Source organism: Chelon labrosus (assembly GCF_963514085.1).
Source record: "Chelon labrosus genome assembly, chromosome: 9".
NCBI lineage: Eukaryota > Metazoa > Chordata > Actinopteri > Mugiliformes > Mugilidae > Chelon > Chelon labrosus.
Genome location: NC_140359.1, coordinates 12,031,811 through 12,056,043, shown reverse-complemented (window position 1 = coordinate 12,056,043; position 24,233 = coordinate 12,031,811). Strand labels below are relative to the sequence as shown.

Here is a 24,233-nt window from a genome sequence, read left to right as displayed (position 1 = left end):
CTGTATGTATCCAGAAAGAACATGTCATTCTTTTGAGAACAGTTTGCTGCCTGTTTTGCACCAAGACAAGCAACTCCTCATATTTCCAGTTCATTATTATTATTTTTTTATTACTTTATTTCAAGGACAAAGTCTGCTTAGCACATTTGTATTTTTTACAAAAAGTTATATCCGAAATGAAATAATGCTCACAGCAAAAAAAAAATATTTGTAATTTTATGGTTCAGTGGGCTCCAGCTGGCTGTGGGGCCAACTGTTCCACATATTGTGATTTACACAACTGGCGTTGGACTGTAATTAAGAGCCAAGAAAAGTAATTTATTTACAATAATATATGAAACACCAGACTCACCAGGACACAGCAGTCAGCTCATTACATTGATTACCATATTAATGGTTCAGCAACCAATCCAAATGCAAATGGCGAGAAACGACCTTTAAAGACAAATGCACCAGACCATTCACATCTGAACAAGGTTCTCCTGGAGTGAACCCATTTTCACATGAGTGATTTAGTCACAGTAAGAGATGTAATCTATTAGGAGCCAAAATTGAGAAGCTGAGAAAGCAATTCCCATTCATGTTTTCCTTTAATGATCTCCAGCTCGATATTTCTTTGTGGCACTGTGCCGCGGTACCTCTCACCCTTGTGGAGTGACAGGGATAAAGCTTCATTACATAAGGCTGCTGGCAGAACCGGTGCTGGTGCTCAGCGGCACAGCACCTGCCAACAACCCCGCAGAACACCGGGCACACACACTTAGCGTTACACTTCCTGCATCCTATTTTCTGTACCTCTTTCCATCTGCTCATTCATTCATTTCTCCTCGCTTAGATAGTTCCATTATTTTCCATCTATCATCGTTCCTATTCTTCTCTTTTGTATTTTTCTGCCTACCTCTTCATCTCCTATTTTATCTCCCTTTTCTCTCTGGGAATGTGATGCATCCTACTTTCCCCCTGCCTTCCGGGATCAGGCTGAACGGCAGGCAGAGAGAGAGCAGCGCTGTTTAAGTCTCTGGTTGTCCTCACAGAGTGTATAATCCTCTTGATGTTCTGCCACTGTTGTTGCACACTCTAAAGGCGAGGCACAGCGATGGAACATACACACTGAACGTATGCATTTAAGAACAGAAAAAATAATCACTTCTTTTGAAATATCCAAACTATGACAGATCAGCTGTGGCGTAAAATTATGTTTAGGCTGCACAGGACTGTTTGTACAAATGACAATCCATGCTTTGTGTTACATCTGTGCCTTCGCTGCACTCATGGGATCTACCATTCAGAAGTATTTACGCCAAAATGCCAGCAAGCTGCTCAGTGAAATAACAATCTGTTTCATACAGTAACAGTTCATATAAATGACCTTCTGACTATACTGTGATTTAATTCTCCAGCTCTCCTGTCGAATAGGCTCTAATCTATCTGGTTGGAGAGATCCCCATCTCTTTCTGTAGCTGAGGAGAAAACTGAATTTTCAAAGATACCGATTAATGTACCATAACCGAGCCGTCTACTGTAGAAGTGGGTAAGGAAAAGATGAAAAGAAGTGGAGGGAAATCCTGCATAAACTATTGCCGATTTTTCCAAAAGGATTCTGCTCAAGGGCATAACAACAGCGCTACTTCGGCGCAGAGAGAATGTAGAGGAAAAACCTGATGACATAACTGAATATTATGCAATACATTTAGGAAAAAGAAGCTCACTTTTGGAAGCAGAACTTAGCATCATTTAAAAGCCGTTTGTGCAAATGATTCATGAGAGGACCGCAGAAAGTGCAATATTTTTAGACAAAATATTGCACTTTCAAAGTCAAAGTGGAGTGCTTCTAAGACCACTTTTCAGATCTAAAATGACGTGCATCCCTTTAGGGTAGGAGCCGTAAGTTGACGATGGAAAGGTGACAGGATGTTTAGAGGGCGGACTGGTTTGACTGGGCTGCTACGGCCACAGATATGTCACATATGTCCGATACATTGGATGAGAGCCGAGAGGAGAAGATGACGGGGGGGAGAAAAAAAAGGGAGGCGTAAACTTGGGGAGCAGGAGGGGGGGTGAGATGAATTCAGAGCTGAGAGAGCATGAGGCGGACTGAGAGATGGATGAAGGGACAAAAATAGCCCTGTGTGGCCATGCTGTTCACTTCCATTTTCCATGTCCCAGTATCCAATTTATAGCCACACACAGGCACATATTCACACATTTCCACACATCTCCCCCCCAATGTCTCTCACATACACAACTTTGCCTCACATCCTCCATCTCTCCCACACACACAACATAATTGCACATATAAAAGCACACGCGCATTTTCCTTTGTGATAAAGCTGGTCTATTCCCACCTTTGTTCACACCTCCACATTCGCCGTTTTTTTTCTCAGCCCCACCTCCATCCTGTAGATTTTCAACAGATGGTAAGTTGTACCCATGCACTAGGAAAAATGTATATACTGGAACATCAACAGATTTAAACAGAGAGTGTACGTGCTCGCTCACAGAGGCTAAGTGCAGCAGCTACAACTCCCCAGGGCGCTGTCCTATAGCTATGCCATGAGATTTAGAGCTGCTCATCCCAGTTAAAGGGGACAAAAGTTTGAGGGACGGATAGCAAGAGGCTGAGGGGCGAACACTGAGAGCAAAACAATCAGAAGTGTAGAGATAATGGTTGCGGTGCAGGAAAGGAAAGATGGAAAGGGAAGAGAAACTGGATGGGACGATTTGCATGTATGTGGTGTTCACTCCTCCGAGGCCCGTAGTGACACACAGGAACCCAGCCTATTTTTCACCAGATTTAGAAATTGAGGCTTAGTGTTACAGCTGATCTTCAAAGACCCTTCATGCTCGTTGTGATTCACGTGCATGTATGCGTGCTTGCACATGAGCATGTCTGTGTCATTTTAGACGAAGAAAAAACACTGATTCCTAGTTGTACATGCAGAGGGAATGCACATCTATTAAAAGCAGCTCATTACAGCCCTAAGCCTGAAAGCAGGCTAATCACACCTGTGCCATAAAACAACGCCGCCTCTCTGATTCACCTGTTTAAGGTACTTTTTGGGGGGTAATTTTGTTTTTGGAGTTCCAGTGTGTATTTGCAGATCCACAAATGAAAGCACAGGGAATGACTTTGGAGAAGACATTTGGGGAAGCTAAAGCTGCCCCAGCATGATTTAAGATCCCACCACTCGCAGCTAATGACCTGAGTGAGATCACAAACGTCGAAACAATCAGCTGCATGAGCCGCAGAAGACTGAGCTGGTGGGGAAGTGAATACAAAGTGAGACACAACAGCTGAAGAGAGGAGTGAAAAACTGTGCAGAGACAGTGGGAAGTGTTGAAGAAGAAGTTTTTTGTTTTTTTAAATAGAGAAATTAGGAAATAGAAAAGGGAGAATGGGCGCATATGTGTGTGCAGCAGAGTGCGTCTTATAGTGACGGGGCCACTGCACAACATAACAAAATTATGGTTGGATTATAGTAATGTTAGGGGCTAGCTCATTTGTTGAGCTGTAAACATATTTGAAAATGTCAGACCATTTCAACGATTTGAGATACAGGCTTATTGCGGAGCTCCGTATAAAAGTTAATGCTTGTAAGAGCCAGCAGTCTGATTCGTTTATCACAGCATAAAGGCTGGAAGCCGGGAGAAACAGCGTGACCGGATCATTTGCTTAACACAAACAGAAATGTAAAAAGCGACAATCTGTTTTACAAAGAGCTCTGTGTATTGAAACTATTTGTTGATAAGAAACCAGATCCAGAGACTTTCTGGCGACTTATCATTACTGTTATTTTGCCAACGTGTAAGGACTTTCAGTCTTATGTCTCTCTTCAGGAGAAGAATCCTTCAAGGGACATGGTCTATGGAAGCCAGTCCTTTGTAGACCAAGGAAGCTGAACAGAGCAGGATTTCCTATTCGCATCAACAGTTTATTTCCGTCAACAAGCGGCGCTCCTGTTGCCTAACTAGACAATCTGGACACATCTGGAACACAGCAGATCAGTACACAATTAATCTTGGGAAAGGTTGGGACACTTCTTTTCCCAGGTAGCATAACATCCAATAGTGGGATCCTTAGTCACCTCAGAAAAGGAGGCCACATTTAGTCTTCAAAATGGGATAATCACACATGGGATCATTGTGATGATCTACAAATGCAGCCTTTTAAGAATGTGCAACATACAGACCCACCGAAACAAAAGCTTACCTTTTACATAGAGCAAGAATGATTTTCAAAGTTTTCCACTGGTGGCTCACTTTTTGGACCCTTCTTTCATTCCTTCCTGCTGCACATATCTAAAATCTTTTGATATCCAAATGTTTCATAACCTTAACCAAAGAAGATGTGTGAAAAACTGTTGGCTAGTTGGTTTGTGTACAGCACACAACCGCAATGGACAAGCGTATTACAAATCCATTGTGTCCAAAAATGCTGCTAAAACCCAAACAACAAATCCCACATTGGGAATGTACTGTTTATACGAGCAGTATCAAATGTGGAAAATAGCCGTGTTTTGAACAATAGTGGAATATAAATGTGCTTGAAAATGTACTGACTGAGAGTGGACAGCCAGACAGACAGGCAGGCAGACAGGTACAGATCAAGAGAGTGATGATGCCCAGCACACTGTTCTAGTGCACCCTTCCTATCAGAAGTTATTTTATACTTTTCTTTGCATATAATGAAAACCTTTTACTCACTCCTCTTCATTTTGCTGACACACTGAAGCAGCAGTCCTCCAACACAACAGAGAAGGTGCCAGATATCTTTTCATGACGACCAGACTAAGAACTATGTTCTTTTTTTTTTTTTAGTATACAGTTAAAATCTAATAAACTTGTTCACAGTGATGAATGTGTACTCCCAACCCTAAAATAATAATAAAAAAAAACTAATTAAAACAACACCTTCTGTATTTATGTGACACGTTAAAACGACAAAGCCCATGCTGCTATAACAGTTTATGGAAGAAAAAGCTCTGTGTTTAGCTCTGAACATTCAATCCTATTCAGCTCTGAGAAATAATAATAATAATAATAATACTGTATATAGAGTGAAGACAATAACATTCAGTCTTCTCAGTCTGCTGTCTCTGCATGATAAGAAGAACCTCAATTTCAGCAACCAGGTCGGTTGTATGTGGAAAATATTAATTCTCTACAACAGTCTTGAACTGCGTTGACAAACAGCGAAGGCTACTCTACAGTAAACTTCAAAGGTGCTCAGAATCTGAAGACGTTACAACATGACTCAGCCTACCATTCACTCACAGACTAAAATACACAACCACAATTACCAAGGCCACATCAAATATTCACAGACTACCACATGCTCGGACATGAACAGACAGTGGATCTGTGCCCAAGAGTGTGTCTGAGGTTCAAACAGGTATCAATATAGCTTTTAACAAAGCTTCGTATGTAATCTCAAGGATCACACACTGACACTCGCCACTCCATAAAAAGGAAAGTCCCAGTCTACTCTAAAAATCTACTGTATTCATTATTTCTTGACATGACATGAAGTGTCAGTTAAACACAGTAATCAATATTAAATATATGTTAACCATGTGACGGTGGAGTGTTTTTTATTTGAATGTACAGTATACAAGCATTTGTTTTAAATGTCAGATTTTAAAAACTGATGAATATGGTTTTTGTTTAGTTTGTTTAGTTTAAAACAAAGACAACATTGGTAGAATACTTCATAATTAATGAAAATACTGTAAATCTTAACTCATGTTAACAATCATTGGGTTTATCCTAAGTGAATAACATTCACTGTAGCGGATCACAGTAAAATGTAGCTGGGATATGGACTCCATCTGTGTCAGAGCTCTGCGATGCCGAGCTGTCGCTGGCCATGGTGCTGATTTTCAGATTTGGTGTAATCTGGCTGCATTTCACTGCACCGTCAAAGAAACACTGATTCTCTGGCTTCAGTTCAACATGAACAACATCTTGATTGATTACACACGCCTCAGTAACAATATGGCTGCAGCTCTCAGATGATTAGAGAGCCTCTAATTTTAGTTTCCCATGCTCCCGTATATTTCCCATCCTCCTTTCACACCCCAGCGTGCCTTTTCATTATCTTAACAGCCCTGATAATTATATGTGAGAGCATCTTGATGGAAACTTATTGATTTTTTATTGATTCCTTGTTGACCTATTGATTAGATTGCTATTGAGTGCACACTATCTTCAAACGATCTGTGCATATGAATATTCAAAAGGGCAAAAAGTGATGCATGGGTTGGTTGTGCACACAGTAAAAAATCCAGACAAGTGGGAGATGACAAGATGACAAGTGGGAATTTATTGGAGAAAGCCTTTTCACAGGTAATAAAGTATCGGCAGAAGGACTAGTAAAATCATTAAATCTGAGCATCTGTTCATATTTAAAGAGGATACAAATAAAATGCAACAGCTTCAAACTTTTGCACCAACCTCTGCAACATAAATAGGGAAGACAAATTTTCACAGTTCGATATGAAGAGTATATAACGGATAGCAGGAGGATTCATGACATATCGACCTCATACATAATTAGCAACTCCTCCATCTCCAGCACATATTCCCCCTAACAGCTTACAGGCCAGAGGTCAATGTTCAGAGTTCATAACTCCACTGCTAGTGTCACGGATCCTGCGGCGCTAACTACAAAGTGGGAGCTGTGTGTAATTTGCATTTCTGCGTGTGTGTCACTACTACTTGTACACTAGCACCTGAGAAAGTCCAAGAGTAAAAGCTGGGGGTGGTTTGCAAATTCTACATTTATTCTGAAACTGTAGGTCCTTTCAGAATCAGTTCTCATAAATTATTCAGCACCTGGTAGGTAGAATCATTCTGTACTATCTGCTGCATTAATCCAGGACAAATCCTTTCATGGACAAAGACTACAAAACCCATTACCATTGTTTCCTCGAAACAGTTTCCTATTTTAATATCCAAATATTTTAGAAGGCATTAAAAAGCAAATCTACCAACGGCTTGTTTCACTTCCCATGATGTTGCGTGGAAGAGTGCCAAATAGGAAATATGAAGTCTTTGTGTGCCTGAATAAAGGAATGAGGTGATAATTGGCAGCTTATGTTCTCATTTTGGCTCATTAGTAAGATAATGTTTTAATTGAAATCTCATAAATGCAGCATTTGCTGGTTAATTGAGACATAAGCAAGCCTGAAGACATCCTGCAACTCTGAGGCCTGTTGACACAGGAAAAAAAAAAGAGTGAGGAGGAGGGAAATGGACCATCCTCAAGGCATGTGTGACAACACATCGTTTCTTGTACTTTCATTCTACACTCAAGTAGCATTAGTTGTCAACACGTTTGGCTCTGCCGGTATGTGAGGAAGTTAGGAGTGTGGCGACTTTGGGAGAAACAGGACTGACGTTGAATGCACTGAAAAATATAAATAGAAAAGGCAGCATGTAGGATTACTGGTTGAGCAGCTAGTGTTATCTGTACTGTACGCATGTTGAATTTCTATCCACTTCATGTACTTCAAGGCAAAATTGGTAAGGAATGTTAAAAGGCACTCAAAATGGTCAAAAAATCACCAGAATGTGAAGAAATAATAGTATGATGTTATGTGAAAGACATCTATGATGCAGAGATATCTACTTGAGTTAGCATGCTAACCAGCTACGGCAGCCCGCCATATCTCATAATACCACTTTGTACCACTAGAAAGTAGTGAGTCAATGTAGCATTGAGTCTACCCTCAGTCTAATATGAGAGCAAGAAGAGGACGTCATTCATACAGTCTACGATCACACCATATTAATGGACAGATTATCAATGAAGGAAAGCGTAAAAGCAACAATGGCTGAAGCTCTTTGAAAACAACTTTTGAAGAACAGGAAATATGGAAAAGCCAAACAGCTAGGGTTTGCTTTCACACAGTAACGTACTCCTGCCACACCTCCTCGGACACCGCCTTCGTTATCCCCTCCCCCGACCACCAGCAACAAGGGAAAGGGGCCTTGAGGCTGCAGCAAGCCCCGATCACGCAGCTTTTTCAAAAGATCATCATGGAGGTCTGATGTTGGATGATTTCTTTGCTGTATCAGTGTCTGAACATTGGTTACTCCACACATTTTGTAGAAATGGAAGCGGCCGCTGCGTGCTACTGCTGCGATGCGCCAACAATTTGACATATTGCTGACCTGAGTGGTAACTCTATTTTCTATTCTTCTTCACTGGTTTAAGTAGCCACCGTGTCAGCACGTAAACATAAATGTGTACATCATAGAACAGCACAACACACTGAAAGTAGCTTCAGTATTTCAGAGACATTGAATTCAATTCCATCTGGGAAAAGGCACTGCACTGTGTTTACAAACCGTTTTACAAATTGCTCCCCAATGTTTCATGTTTTTGTATTGAAACAGAGCATTTTAGAGTAGTTTTTAAAGTTACATCTTTACTGCGTTGTTTGATTTGTGAACCTGTCCTTCGCTGTAATGTGTCCTTTGCATGAGTAACTGTGTTTTTATGTTTGTCTCCACAGTGACTACAGATAGACAGTAGCTATTATTTTAATGCTGCAGAACAACACTATTGAGACCAACACATCATTTGTCATTGATTTACTATGCAATGCACACTTCCTGGTTCCCTGGTTTAATAAACAGAACACACACAGAGATGCTAATGTAACATGTGTATGATGGGTGTCATTAACCGTGGAAAATCACATAATCAGAGCTTCATAATTGTTACCATCCCTGTTGCCACAATCTTAATGATTTATCAGAATGTGTAAATGAAGCACAAAGGGTGTTACAGAGAGAGAGACTGATGCAAGATACGCCCACGAAAGTTCAGTTTCAGCACTTTATCTGCTCCAACAATCACATAACATCCGATATTTAAAAGACCCCACCAGCACTGTGCTAAGACACCAACACAAAATATAGATTAGTATTGCAAGTTGTAAAAAGTTCCTGTCTCATTGAATCTAATCTAAATACACTACTTAAATAATATACATTAAAGGATTACATATGTTTTGGTGCAAAGAAGCTCAAAATAAGATTAGTTAGTCCCACAACAATCTTTGATGAGATCTGATGTATCTACTGTCAATACAAAAATGGGTGGTGCCACCTATGGGTGATAGAGCGTATCTGCTCCTTGGTTATACTGTAAATTGTAGGTGTCAGAATTCACACTTAGAGATTTTTATAAATTCATTAAGCTAGATTGCAGTGTAAGATGAAGTCCCGTCCACAGTCACTCCTCGGCTAAACTAGACGATAGAAAGCGCTGCATCAGTGTACCTTTTTATGTAACAGGTTTATTTTTAGAAATAAGAGAGCTATATTTAATTTTTTTAGCAGCACATTCCACCCCCCATGTATTTTCCATAAAACAGAGTGTTATCTATGCTTTATGATTATGGGAAACAATGGAATAATAAATGAAGAGGGAGGAGGTGGTAACAAAACGAGAAGGGAGCAGAAAAAGATGATGAAAGACGGAAAGACGCGCAGAGAAACGATGCAATGTAGAAAGGAGAAAGGAAGGGCAGAAAACTTTACAGAGAGAACCAGAGAGAGGATATTTGCTGCATTTTTTAACACAATTACAGCAAAGTAGTGCAAAATGTCTGTTCTTCACAGAGTGTGAGGAGAGATGAATTAAAAATTAAAACTGATAGGAAAGACGTGGTTTGGATAACTCATTGTAGTCTGGTGATCAAAGATAACAAGGCACACAATCAAAATGATGAAGATAAAAGAGACTGTCATCATAAAAGCCCGAAGAAAAGAGAGAGGTGAATTTGAAACTAATAGAATTGAAAGATGTCTTAAAGCCACCAAGGGGATGAAAGACCATTTTCCATTTCTCTTTCCAATATTGTTTCCGTTTCACACTTTATCCCGCTGAGACTACACAGAATCCCAGGCTTAAACTTGTGCAAATCTCAGCTGTCAGCGCTGCAAATATATGATTATTTCAGAAAGAAGCTTTGACAGGTACAACATTTTTATTAAATCTGCATTTCCATTTCCATCTAGTAAAGAGAACTGTCTCTGTGTCCACATCAGACCATAGAAGAAACACTGGCTGGCTGTGTATCAAGAGATTATGAGATATTTGTCTTATAAGATTAAACATGAAGATTCCAGCTTCTTCAATTTACTTTTTGTAACTTCCCCACTCTGAGCAGACCACAGGGATACAATCATAAGCTCACAAACTAGCGCTTGCACAGTACCCATTTGCTGCATTGTAAACCGAGCCTATGCTTTTCAATAAGTATGTACATACTTATTGAAAAGCATGTACACAGACGCAAGCACACACCTACGCACAAACAGAGACGTGCACACACAATCTGTCCGACATATTTTCTTTCCAAAGGAAGACACGAACATCTCAGACACTCTGTAAATTGCAGTCACACTCACATGCGCACGCAAGCATAAGTATGCAAGTTGACAGCAGGGGGGCAGGTAATGAGTCGGAGGGACATGGGAGGAAAGTGCTTGTCATGCAGAAATTTCCAACAATAATAGCAGGCCATTAGGTCAATTTTACACTGACAGCCTGATGTCTCCCTAGGAGAATTCACACAACGTGTACAGAGTTCTAGGAGCTCTATAGCTTCACCCTGGGCGCTAACACAGGCATAGCTTAAGATTCAGCCTCCAGCGTAGATGCCCAAATTGTAGACCTCAAAAAATCTGCTATTCACAAGAGCAACAGCTTTTAAAGGAGTCATTTCAAAGCAAAGATCTGCCCTGAATTGGAAATCCCGAGTTTAACACCACTGTGGTAATAATGTTGTCAATCAGTCCTCACAGAGTGAATTTAAAAAGTCTCACTTGATCCTCATCTCAGGGAGAAAATAATTAATTAAATCCAACTTGTGTAAATTCCCTTACACTTGTGGGTCTTTTTGGAGGGGATTTCTTCTTCGGATTTCTGTATGTGCACAAATGTTTATCTTTGGCAATAAAATCACCTGTAAGAAATCGCATCCACAGGCACATGTCAGCAGCGACACTTTGAACACCCTCAGACAGCCAAACACACACGCACACACACAAACAGACTCTATGCACATTCACTCAAGGATTACACTGATGCTCATTTAACCAGGCTATACAAATGCAAATGCCTGACACGTGAGCCAATGCACTCTGGTTGTGTGGTTCAACATCACAGCGACACTCTTCTGTGAGACACTTTGATAAAGCCAGATCAAAGGAGAGTGGAGAAGAGGCATTCAAGACCTCAGACAATAGCCCTTCTCACAGAGTGGCTGTAACTGGTTTATAAAAGCACATGAATGCATAAAGATGAGGTTTTTGGCTACAAACGTCTGTAAGCGAGCATTATGAAGGGGCTGTGGATTTATAGAGTGTACGAAACACACAATGATGCGCCCACACATGCTCAGATACACAGATGAGAACACATTCATCCACAAATTACGCAACTCTGGACAGGTGTGAAAACGTTTAGTTTGCCAACTAAACCAGGTAGGAAAAATACACAGGTCCAACGCGGATTGTCAACATCAAGGTCCATTATGGAATTCATTTTAACACCTGTCTCATGTGTTTTCATCAGTCCTTTCTACATCTCTTCCGTCCTGACCATCACCTCCAGTTAAATGTTTCTGCTCACCCATTTTCACAAATACTCTCATACGTCTATCACATCCTGCCTCTTTACTTCAACACCTTCCCCTTCTTTTCCCCTCTCTCATTCCTTTTGCATACTCTCTTTATCTGTCGACATTTCATGTTTCCATCTTCACCCTTTGTGTAATCCTCTAGCTATTTTAAGATTGGACCCCATTTATCAGCACTTACCATTTCTTTCCATCTCTCAATGTTTGTTTTTTTTGTTTGCTTTTTTTTCTCACTCGATACATTAAAATAATCTGTTATATCTCTTTTAGCATACTTTTTGTCACCTCCTCTCCCAGTTCTCTATCACCCTCTCTATGTGCATCTCTGAAGCATCAAGCTCCCGCTCTTCCCCGTCTCCATTTTTATCCTCCACTCTCTGCGCATCCCTATACTTCCAGACCTATAAGCTTCCCAGTGAGAGGGTTGTGCTGGTAGCTTTGCCACACTTCTCTTCATTTTGAACATCATTATTCTCTCTATCCTTTCTTAATGACTGCCTAACACCCAATGATTTATGCACTAAGTACACACTAAGGAAATCAAAGATGAGGCATAACAGCTTTAATTTTTTCATCCCTCTTGCTACTTATCTTCCTTTGGAAAGCAGCAAGATTGCAGAAGAGCAGCCTGACATATTTTACAACATCTCCCCGAGCATGTATTTTTAGTTCATTCCCAGTCTCCCCTGTCTTGTCATTATTTATTTATTCATTTTTATTTATTTATTTTACCTTTAGAAGGCGTACAGATGGCAGGAAGGCTGCATGGCACAGTTTTCTGATGGTCCAGTTGAGTGGCCGTGGTGCGTCCAGCTGGTTCATGGTGTCCACTTTTCACGATGCAGCCACTGGTGCCCCAAGGTTTTTCCCGGCACCAGGATCAGTGCTGCCCCACTAGGGGGGCAAAAATGGGAGAGGGTCTCCAACTCCAACTGCCGAAAAGCTCGCAAGTCCCAGGGCATGACCCTTGACGGACAACCATCAACCGCTACCGCCACCACCTTGAAGCCTTTACTTCCCCAAGCAGATGAAGCTCTCACAAGGGCAGCTCTGTGCCCTCTCGCCTCTCTCTTCCTGCCCTCTTCTACTCTCTGGCTCACACAGATCCAAAGAATCCAAGGCAAGTGAAACCTGGAGCGCCAGGAGCATCTGGTTCCTCTTCCACCAGCAGCTGAAGTGTACTCAGCTCTGGCGCGAAAAAACCCAGAGTGTACAGTATTTTCCCAAAGAACGGAGCAGAGCGCAGCAATGCACAACAGAGATAAGAGCGGGTAGTGGGTGAGGGATGCAGGTAGAGAAAGAGAAGGAGAGAAAGCGAAGGAGGAGAGATGGAGATGTGAGGAGAGGAGAAACGAGCAGTGCAATGCAGTGCAGTATAGCACAGAGGGGAGAGGAGAGGAGAGGAGAGGAGAGGAAAGGAGAGCAGCGCAGAGCAGAGCGCATAAACGGAGCAGCCTGACAGGCAGTGGCTTAGATATGAAGCTGCATGCACACCACTGTCTCCAAGATGAAAACAGGGAAAATAGAGGAGCGAGACAGAGACAGAGAGATAGAGAGGGAGAGGGAAAGAGAGCGAGAGAGAGTGAGAGAGAGAGAGAAGAGGATGATAAAATAAAATCCAATACAACTGATGAACAAGCTGAAATTGAAACTATGGAGATAGGATGTAAGAGAAAAAGACTGCTTCCAGGCATGGGGGTAAAAAAAAACGTATGGAGAGACAGAGAGAGAGAAAGAAAGAAGGCAAGATGGAGAGAATGAAAAGAAGGAAGAGATGCGATCAGGCACTGGATGGTGGTCGAAAGGGAAATGGGTAAAGCAAAGTCAAAGCTGTGTCTTATACAGTGAATTCAGATGGAGCTTGAAGATGGAAACACATTAAACAACTTGGCGCTGTGGCACCGCAGAGGAGACCGACCTACTTACAAATTTGCATGTCAGACATATTTATGCATAACAGTCACTGAAGTGGTGAATCAATGGGGAAGACGGGATTGTTGGTGTGATTGTTGGTGCGAGTGTCATATTACATGGACACTTTTAATGGGCCCCAAGCAGACAGTTTTATATAATATTAATTAATGACTTTTTAACTTTATAGCATCCTTTAACCTCTATGAAGCAAATTTTTAGACTAAATAAATACCAGGAATAAATGTAATGTATCAACAAACAATTAATTAAGTGCTGTAGCATTAGTCTCAGAAGAGACAGTTTTCTTTGAAGACAGACGTAGCACCCCACTGCTCCACAGAGTTTAGACACCATTGGGTCAAGGACATCCTCCGTTCACAGCACACAGCTTCCTGAACAAGTCGAGCAGGCTAGTAGCGTTGGACTCCTATTCAGTCTGAGCTCCTCCACATCTGTCTATCTGCCACTGGTTGCGTCCAGTGATTGAGGTTTATTACCCGTTTCTCCAGTGCACGTTTCAGAGGGTCATTGTACCACTCACAGTATTTAGTGCATAAACCGTTCTTGTGCCAACTGAGAGCTGTGAGTAATGCGTTTGTTTTGTTTTGCTGGTCAGGTGTTTATCCTTCTGTAGGTGTGGCTAACCCACCTCAGCCGATTGCAGAGGCGAGATGATGTATTTCTTGTTGGCAAAATCTGCTTCTGATCAGTGACCAGTGGAGACGTGTGGGTAATAATGTTCATGTGAGTTTGTTTGCGGTTGTTGTCACAGACCTTCCAGTTGGAAGTTATTTCATTCTGGGGTGGTTGTGCTGATTCCAAGTCCAGGGAGGTGTTGCTGGAGATGTTGATGCCAAGATATTTGTAGCTATATACTGCATTAAAATACTTCACCAGTGATAATCTAGGAAGGGAAACAAAGACTTGTTCATGCTGTGGAGCAGCATCTTGACCTTGATGTTAAGGAGGAGGCAAGCTGGTGTACGTAGTAGAGAATGAATAGTTGAACAACGGTTTGAAAAGATACCTTTGCTTTGGCTTGGAGTGTCTGGCCAATAAGCCAATGCTAGCTACTAGTCGTTGCATTCTTATCATCATTAAGTGGAAAGGGTTTAGTGGTCTCGCCATCTAACAGGAAAGCACCTGTCATCTCTTTGTGGAGGTGATGGATCATTTTCACAAGCTTCTCTAGGTAGCAGTACTTCACAAGCATTTGCCAGAGAGTGTCCCGAGGGGATCCCGATGGAAATTCTACAAGAGTAATGCAGAGGAATAAACATTGCGCCCCACATTTTTCCCGTATCTGTCGGTACATGGAGAAGGTTGAAACCTACATTGGCTTTGTGGAAGCACCTCTTCTGTGATGGAGGTGTTGGATGATTAGGGTTTACAGGTATAAATGAACAGTGTAAAAAAGGTTTACTGTGCACCACTGAATATGATATTCTTTACAATACGGTGTTTTTAAAGAAATGAGCAACAGCTAATCAGGCTCTTCGCACCAATGAGCTACATATTTTTAGTTGCACCACCTTTCAGCACCATAGGAATAATGTCTGTGGTCACTTCACATTATATGAAATATGTATATTTACCATGTATCACTACAAAAACCTGAGCTTATCCAGTTTATTTAAAGGCTGATTGATTATTCCCACCGTCTTGGGGCAAAAGGAGAACTGTATTCTGTAAAAGCTATTGGTTCCCATGACCATTCACACAACTGTAGCAATGTGAGCAATGGCAAACCATGTCAGCATAGACTGTGTGAAACATACTAAGAAAAAAATAAGAAAAATGACCATGAGTCATCTATTTTTGCTTCATCTTTGTTGGTCTATTTCTATTTCTGTTTGTCAGCTGCTAATTATTGACACACAATAATCAAACACCCAGAATGTTGTCAAAACAGACATTTTTGCGAGAGATTTGACATGTTTGGACAGGCTGAAGAGTGAGTCAGTGTGATCTTCTGATATAGACATAAAAGCACGGAGGTTTCAGAGGTGTTGATGACAAAACAAGATGCCTCCTGTTTGATGCAGCGCACTGTCATTGGTTTAAAATGGGTCGAATTATTCTCTTTATGCGTCCAGCTTAAACAAGTCTACGAATATCTTAAAGTACATGTACAACAAATACTCTAGGTGGGCTGAGACACTGAATCAGTGCAAATAAAAATGCTTCATACTGATATAACATGGACACAAAACACAAAGTGAGACGTTTGCCTTGAGCTTTCATAAAAGGGAAACTTGAGGGCACCTGAGTTCAGTGAAGCAAGACGTGCTGTCTCAGTTATACTGGAAGCAAAATGAAAAATAATTTTTTTTTTTTTTCTTAAAATGATGACAAAGCTATAGCTGCTGCAATGCAACACAATTTAACAAAAAATTAATGGTCCGCTTCCACATCTCATCAATTTTGCAAGCACGGTACTTAAAGGCATCAATAATTGTATAGAACTTTATTAGTAAATGCACTAATTACTCTCCTGAGACGTGACCTGACAGTTAGTAGGTGTTTTGCTCTGAAAACTAAGCACTGACATTAAGAGTGTTCACCCCACTGACCAGAGGCTCCCCTGAGGGCTGCTGAGGCCTCTGCATGTCAACCGTATGTGTGTGTGTGAAGGAATAGGGCATGGTAGAAAGGGAAGGCGTGAGGGTGTCTTTTACCCCCTAACCCTCTCAGTTCACACTTCTGCTCCTCACCCCATGAAATGGTTCAGCAAACACAACAGCTCAGTGCGTCACCCTGCACTGCTGGCTTCCTGACTCTAGATGGCAACGTTCTAATGCACAATACCCGTCTCAGGCTCAGCCTCAAACTTGACACATAATACTCCCGGAACTAAACTTAACCATCATCAAAATGCCAGATACTATTACTGCAACAGACCCAGGGCGACTGCCTTTTTGTTACTTAAAGACAAAAAATAAAAAATAAAAAATAAAAAACACTGGACACAGGAGGTCAAGTAAGCTTTATCCTTTGAAATAAAGGCAACATACGCACTTCTACCAAAAGAGGGCACCTGTTCAACACACACACAAAACTGAGACAGCCTTGTTTATTCTGTCCTCTCTCTCTTCATGGCTACACTAATTATCACAACACTAAAAGGTATTAAAGCTCTGGTGAAGAACAAGACCAGACAAGATGAGATTTAATTCTCTCACAAGGATTCATTTCTCCCAGTGGGAACTTAACTTGGCAGATGAGGGAGGCAATTTACTGTGAATTACTTGAAAGTGCTTCCAGCGCCGAGAGCTTGTATCAGATCCTGAAGGCAGCAAACAATAAATATCCCGAAATGTTTTGCTGCTAAAGTTTTCTGATGGAGTGGAAAGAAGAAGCTTTATATGGTAATTTATCTTAGAGCGAGTTAAGACGAGGCGAATGACTTTTTTATATTCAGAAATCACAACAGGATACACTGTGGATTTAAAAAGAAGCACATGGCGTGATTAATATGCCAACTAAAGGCACTACGCCTGTAATGCTTGTAGATTTGTGTAGTATCGTGTAAAAGTGGGCATATGTCAATGTGTAAATATGCGCACTGGTGAATTATTCATTCACAGCCCACAACTCGTCATGATCCCCTGTTAAGTACGAGAGAGGATGTGTTAGCACCTATACATGTTACAACAGGGAGTGGGTGTTTTCCGTGGCCCATTTATTCCCTGAGACATCTCTGCTACAGGTCGACCTTGTGACATGGCCTATCTGGCTGTGACAGGTGTGAGAAAGAAGCCCATTTCCACCTGTCATTCAAGCAAAGCCAGGAGCTGCCGAGAAGCTGCTCACTCATTGAAAATGTGAATCTTCTCTGCCGGTGTTGTCCAATGTAGTCTTGTGAAGATAAGTGGGTATCTGTTAGTGTGAATGAGACATCGCAGTAAAATTTTCTTCTTAAATTTAGCAACACTGTAATGAGAATCCTGGCAATATTTTTAATACAACGTATTGAACTTGAAGCACCTGACACGAGCAACAAGAGAGCAGGCCTGCACAGGGAGCTTGGAGCTCTGCATATGAGGATCCACCGCTTCAGTAGTAAGATCGGTAAAGCATGTTTATTTGTTTGAACTCAGAACAGAAAAGCAGCCATTTGAATCCCCCTGACAGCTGTGATTCAGTTGATAAAGAGGATCGTGCTGATTTAATTCCCATTTGCAGTGACTCATAACAGTTAATAGGTTAACTGTAATTACATTTATGTAAGCACAAAGTTTTTTGTTGGAGCAATAGTCGTTCTTTCTGTATCAAGGTAGAACTGTAGGCCATGATTAGTTGTTCATCTCCCTTTTCATCAATCATGACAAAAATAAAACCTTCGGGATAATTGGGTCGACCGAACAGACAAACGCAGACGATGACACTGTCAGTTTTTCAGGGCAACGAGTGACTGAAGGTGTGCGTTAACACAGTTGTCCGGTGCAGATTGATGGTACCAAAAGTCTCAATCTAATTTGGCTTCCTCTCCCTCTTCTCTGTGTGATGCTAAAGCCCCGGAGGATTCTCGGTAAGTGACAGTTCAATATTTCCCACACGTCCCACAAACACACATATGCACACACTCACGCGCACGAACACAAAAGGTACCACCCCCTACTGCCCGTGCCCCGAAGAGGCAGGAAGACTTCTGCTGAGTCGGGTACACTCCTCCATCTGGAGAAAAGCAATGATTATTAGCCTGTGGGATGGAGCCACGTGCACACATAGGCACACACTCACGCGTACATAATATGGTTCTCAAAATGTGTTGTTTTCTCAGGTATTTTCTGCTGCTCACCTTCACTCACTACCAGTTGTCTGTGTTGTCAAATTTCTCTTAAGCAGTTTAACACTTCCTAAAATGCCTTTACCCTTCTAAACTCAAATTAGAAAAAGTTGTCACAAATTTGTCTTCACATCTCTAAAATTAGGCCTGCCTTTTTCGTCTCTCACATTTAGCCCCAAGCAGCGCTGCTAAATGTTATCAGCATGTGCAAACGGCTGTTGACAAACAGCGCTGTTATCGGTTAAACCAGAGGAGATGGTACTAATTGAAAAAAATTACCTGCAGGGATTGTTCACGTAGCAACCACTTATACCAGACTTTTTCACAGCTAATCAAAATGTTGTTTCAGGTCATAAAGATTGATAAATATTCAGACCCATCAGCCTCTGAATACCAACACACTTTACCTGCCACATCAAATTTACTTGGGCATGTCTGTCAAGCCTCCACATTGGTTCAATTACAGCCTTTCATTCTTAAAATGTTACAACACTCTTAAAATTCCCTTTACTCTAGCAGTTAAAATGTGTAGGTTATACTCCAAAGATTATGCAAATTATGTCATGACATTTGAGATGATGACTTTCAGTCACGGTCCATTTAATATGCTGCCATTCAAATAAAATTTGTGAACTTGTGGTCAGGTACACAAAACTGGGATTCAAATGGTAACATCAACTGTAAATTGTGACAAGACTACTGCTACACAGCTGCCGGCATCTAGAAGGCTAACAATTGGCACATAATGATCAGGTAACTTAAAGTAGGGGATATCAGCAATTTACTCATAAAAGTACACCTCTATACCACTAAATTACAATATATGAACTTACCTAACATGGTGAACATGGCATATTTTGAAAGCATCATAGACTATAAAGCACAATATGCTTTATGTGCATCGCTACATGGGAATTGACATTTCTCTACAGGGCAGTTGCATAGTGTCCTTTGGTTCTATTAGATCCACCCCATTCTCCTTGCTGATGGTTACTTCTGCTTCCAAAAAACGAAGACGCTGACGGCTAATATGCTAAAATGCTAATATGCTAATATGCCGACATCTTATAGCAGGCTTCAAAATGGCCGTCCACACACCAGTGGGTGACGTCACAGTGGCTGCCTCCACTCCACACTTCAAGGATCTGCTGCTAATGTTTTCAGAGGTTTTCAGAGAACATGTCTCAGCAGGGCAGAACTGTTTTCATGACATGTAAAGGACTGGCAGCATGTGAAACAGGGGTGGACACAATGTTTTGGCTCATTAGAGTACATTTTACCAGGAGCTCATTGAAACCCTTTCACTGTGACATTATCGGCATCATTTCACCCATCTCAAACTAGCAGTCTTTACATTCCTTGCAAAATAATACCTGAATATTATCTTTAGCTTTGTATTAATGTCTATCATCTATGCTGGGGAGCTAACGCCAAAAAAAAAATGTGTCCGGTAAGAGACACAAAAGTGACACTAATAGGACAGGGGTGGAAGGTAAGAGGACAGCAGAAGAGGTGAAAAGCACCATTTATATGGGAGTAAATGGTGTGCTGTGGACAGATACAGTAGATGTGACAGAGATTCAATATGACAGGGTTGCTGAACACCAGACGAGAGTGAAGAGACAGAGAAGCATAGGAAAAGATTGGATTAAAAGTTAAATGTTGAAAGTTTGAAGTTGTGAAGAGAAATAACAAAACTTACACAGTCTTCCTTCCACATAAAGTCAACCTTTTAGTTTAGCACATATTATGTCATGCTGTGAGGGAGTAAAAAAGAAACAGCAAGAGTCAGTCGTCTTTTCTTTGCAGCAGAAATTATTTATGTGGCATTTGGCCTTGCCCCATAATAGAAAGTAATAAACGCACAAATATATCCAGCTACATACAGTGGGTACGGAAAGTATTCAGACCCAATTAAATTGTTCATATTGCGGCCATTTGCTAAAATCATTTAAGTTTTTTTTCCTCATCTTTTTTTTCTTCATCAATGTACACACAGTACCCCATACTGGCAGAAAAACACAGAATTGTAGACATTTTTACAAATTTATTAAAGAACAAAAACTGAAATATCACGTGGTCACACGTTTTCAGAACCTTTGCTCAGTATTGAGTAGTAGCACCCTTTTGAGCTAATACACCCATGAGTCTTCTTGGGAAAGATGCAACAAGTTTTTCACACCTGGATATGGGGATCCTCTGCCATTCCACCTTGCAGATCCTCTCCAGTTCTGTCAGGGTGGATGGTGAACATTGGTGGACAGCAATTTTCAGGTCTCTCCAGAGATGCTCAGTTGGGTTTAAATTACGGTTCTGGCTGGGAAAATTCAAGGACAGTCACTGAGTTGTTCCAAAGCAACTCGTCCATTATTTTAGCTGCGTCCTTACGGTCATTGTCTTGTTTCACGGTGAACCTTCGGCCTAGTCTGAGGTCCTGAGCAGTCTGGAAAAGGTTTTCGTCCAGGATATCTGTGTAATTGGCTGCATTCATCTTTCCTTTAATTGCAACCAGTTGTCCTGTCCCTGCAGCTGAAAAACACCCCCACAGCATGATGCTGCCACCACCACGCTTCACTGTTGGGATGGTATCGGGCAGGTGATGAGCAGTGCCTGGTTTTCTCCACGCATGCCGCTTAGAATTCAGGCCAAAAAGTTCAATTTTGGTCTCATCAGACCAGAGAATCTTATTTCTTCTCCTGGCAAACTCTATGTAGGTTTTCATGTGTCTTGGACTGAGGAGAGGCTTCCGTCGGGCCACTCCGCCATAAAGCCCCGACTGGTGGAGGGCTGCAGTGATGGTTGACTTTCTTGAACTTTCTGTGTTTTTCTGTCAATATGGGGTGCTGTGTGTACACTGATGAGGAAAAATGAACTTAAATGATTTTAGCAAATGGCTGCAATATAACAATGTGTGAAAATTGAAGCAGGTCTGAATACTTTAAACTGTACCCACTGTACAAGGAGAAGCATCATTAGATTTATGGTTGTGTCTAGTTGTTTCATCATACAAACTAAATGACAGACTAACAAATCTAATACAGCTTTCATTAAGTGATCAGCTTAAACACTAATGTATAAACTATGAGGGAAAAAGTGAAAGCATTTGCCCAGAAGCCTTGATCTGTTTTTAAAACATATCATACATTAAATAGGAGTAAATCGAAGTAATTCCCTTTGGCATCACAATCGTTTTAGATGTGTGAAGGTTAAAATCAAGTTTGCAACAAATGAGGCAATTACAGTGAAGTGCGCAGCATATTTGGCCTGCGTGTAGGTGTATGTAAATTACATGGAAGCATTCGTTTGTATGGGTGGATCAGGAGTTACATTTGAGTGTAAAAAGCATCTTCAAACTGCCCCAGAAATGAGAAGGACATAAACAGCACACAGCATGGTGCAATTATGGGAACCCTGTTCCCGTAATTGGCAATGAATAATGTACAATAACTACTGGTGGTCTTTGGAGAAGGAATAATTTTGCAGTAAGGCAATATGCCAACGAGTCTGTGAGCCGTATGCATAGATTCAAATAAACATCTGCTGACAATTTGCTATGAATGATAATGTCCATAGTTCAGTGGTTAGCCTTTAAGCGCTGAGGGTGCACCGGCAAAAAATTATTATTTATATTGTTTATGAAGGAAATCTGTGAACTAGAACCTCTATGTCTCAATTTGTGATGCTTATTAAATATAGTTGCCACATTATGTGATGCTATTCTGGAGTTCTCCACAGTTTCACTACTGTAGTGTAATACAGATGTCCAATGAACAACAATGTAGTGATTTTACTCAAAATATTCAAGTACATGAAAATGCCGCTAACATCAGTACACAAAAGGAGTTAATCTACACCTTTACCAGCATTTCTTGGTAGTCTGCGATACACTGTCTTTGATGTGTCTCTGCATAAACTATTGGTGCGGAGAACATACAGAGTACATTTGTGTGCGTATTTTTTTATTTATCAATTTGTAACTTGTTTCTGTGCTTTTGAGCTACTGCAATAAAATTACTTTATCCAATTTTTATCTTATGTTATCTTATCCTTGTGTTTACTGTCATCATTAGTACGCTTCTAATGAACAGCGCCCTCTTGTGGTATTCACAGCCTCATAAATGGAAATTGGAGCGGTCCAAGCTCACAAGTGGTGACTTTTATATACAGTCTATGGTTGTCACATGTTTGCTAGTTTTCAGAAATCTCAGAAGTAGATGGTAACATTTTAATTTAGTCACACACAGTATCTTTATAATATAGCATGTCCAAGGACAATTACGATATTCCCATTGGCCTCATCATTTGATTATGCCTTGGCATTTCCTAAATTAAGTTACCCAGTTATTAGTTTAAACTGTTTGCCTCTGCGGTCTCCAGATGCCAATAGCTGCCTAGCAGAGACTTACAGCTGATCTTACCACTTGAACACGAAGCACTATGTGTACACAGATTCCCATGTTGTAACCACAAGCTCACAAGTTCCAGCTGAAGGCAGCATAAACTTAACACATTTTGACTAAAATCATTCTAATAGATTCAGCATGGATCAATGTGAAAACGGTTTGTGCAAAACCCCACAATTGATCAATGAGAAGAGACACTGGTAGAGATCTAGCCTTCAGGCTTTTTGAAAAGTACTATTAGTGAAGAGTTTTTCTTGTGTTCGATGAGGCAAACAAGTGTGACAGGGGAACAACTGTGCAGTCTGATACAGGCTGAGACGGAAGAATTAGAGAGAGGAGTGTGAAGGCAAAGAGTGAAGATGAGGGAATGGACTGAGAAAAATTATAATGGCATGGCAGAGAGAGAAAGAAAAGGACCCAGCAGATTAAGATAAACATTATGGTACAGACATTCTATGCATATTTTGCGCGTTCGCATGTGTCATAATGTGTCTGCATTAAAGCGACTGGAGTGAACAGCTTCTAAAGTTTTTCCATTTCTGTCAGCAAACATTCAGCTGAGAATGATATTGATTTTATGTTTTATTTGTGTTTAGCAACATTAACTACATACTGGGGCTATTTAGATCGAGCTCAAGAAGAACTTTATTGTCATTATATTGAGAGAAACAGTGAGAGCAATATAATCCAGTTTGGTTCCAAGCCTCAAGCCCTACTTCCTCATCTGGTGAGTGGTTCATTAGGAGGGATAACTGACAACTGTCTCTCTACTTTGGTTTGGTTAGATTTGGTTGAGCTTTGGTTTACCTTTTGTTTTCTTATTCTAGCATTTACTCACTTAAACACACACTACAAACATGATTTACTGACTATTTGAGTGAAGTTAATACAATAAATTTACTTTATTTAAAAGATTCACGTGTGATATCCACATTTTTGTCCTTCCTTTGAGCCGGGTCGTGACAATGCATCGAATCAGATACAGTATTTCAAAACTCTGACAACAAATTTGAGCCACAGTTTCTAACATTAAGTCTTTTCAAAGCACTTTTGTTGGTTGCAGTGAACACTTCCCCCTCATAACGTGGTCTACGTTTAAATACAGTGGCCAAACCAGATGCTGCAATCGATCAGACAAAAGAATACAGAATCAACAGTGCTAACACTGAAGATAAGGGGTGAGTGAAGATGCAGGACCTAGGAAATGTTAACTGTACTACAGTGGATGGCAATGCAATGTCTGTATGTGCCTCAGGGAAATAATAAGATTACCCCAAAAACTGCTGCACACTATTACCCGATTATCTGGCTTATGGTGGAGTTATTATTGCCAGTGGTGAGGAAATTGACACCAGGAGGAAAGATAACCATCAGAAAGCTGTGAAATATGCGGACCCACTGCTGGACTGCTTTATCAGAATACCAGCATCTACTGTGTCAGTATCAGCTCTGTGATTCAGGATTCGCAGG

General features: G+C 40.9%; 1 protein-coding gene across 6 annotated transcripts in view; it reads right to left on the bottom strand.

The window, feature by feature from the left end:
- The window catches only part of trpm3 (transient receptor potential cation channel, subfamily M, member 3), a gene marked incomplete at both ends in the record, with an annotated part of 120,374 nt that overhangs the window by 83,369 nt on the left and 12,772 nt on the right, over positions 1 to 24,233 (bottom strand). For 2 of the 6 annotated variants that reach the window (XM_084552032.1, XM_084552033.1), the window contains one exon: positions 12,390 to 12,479. The exons of 3 other annotated variants lie outside the window; for them this stretch is intronic. In XM_084552032.1, the coding sequence (XP_084408158.1) occupies positions 12,390 to 12,479 (90 nt within the window). Of the gene's footprint in view, positions 1 to 12,389; positions 12,495 to 24,233 lie in introns of those variants that run through there. One more of the 6 variants, XM_084552034.1, reaches the window with a different exon arrangement.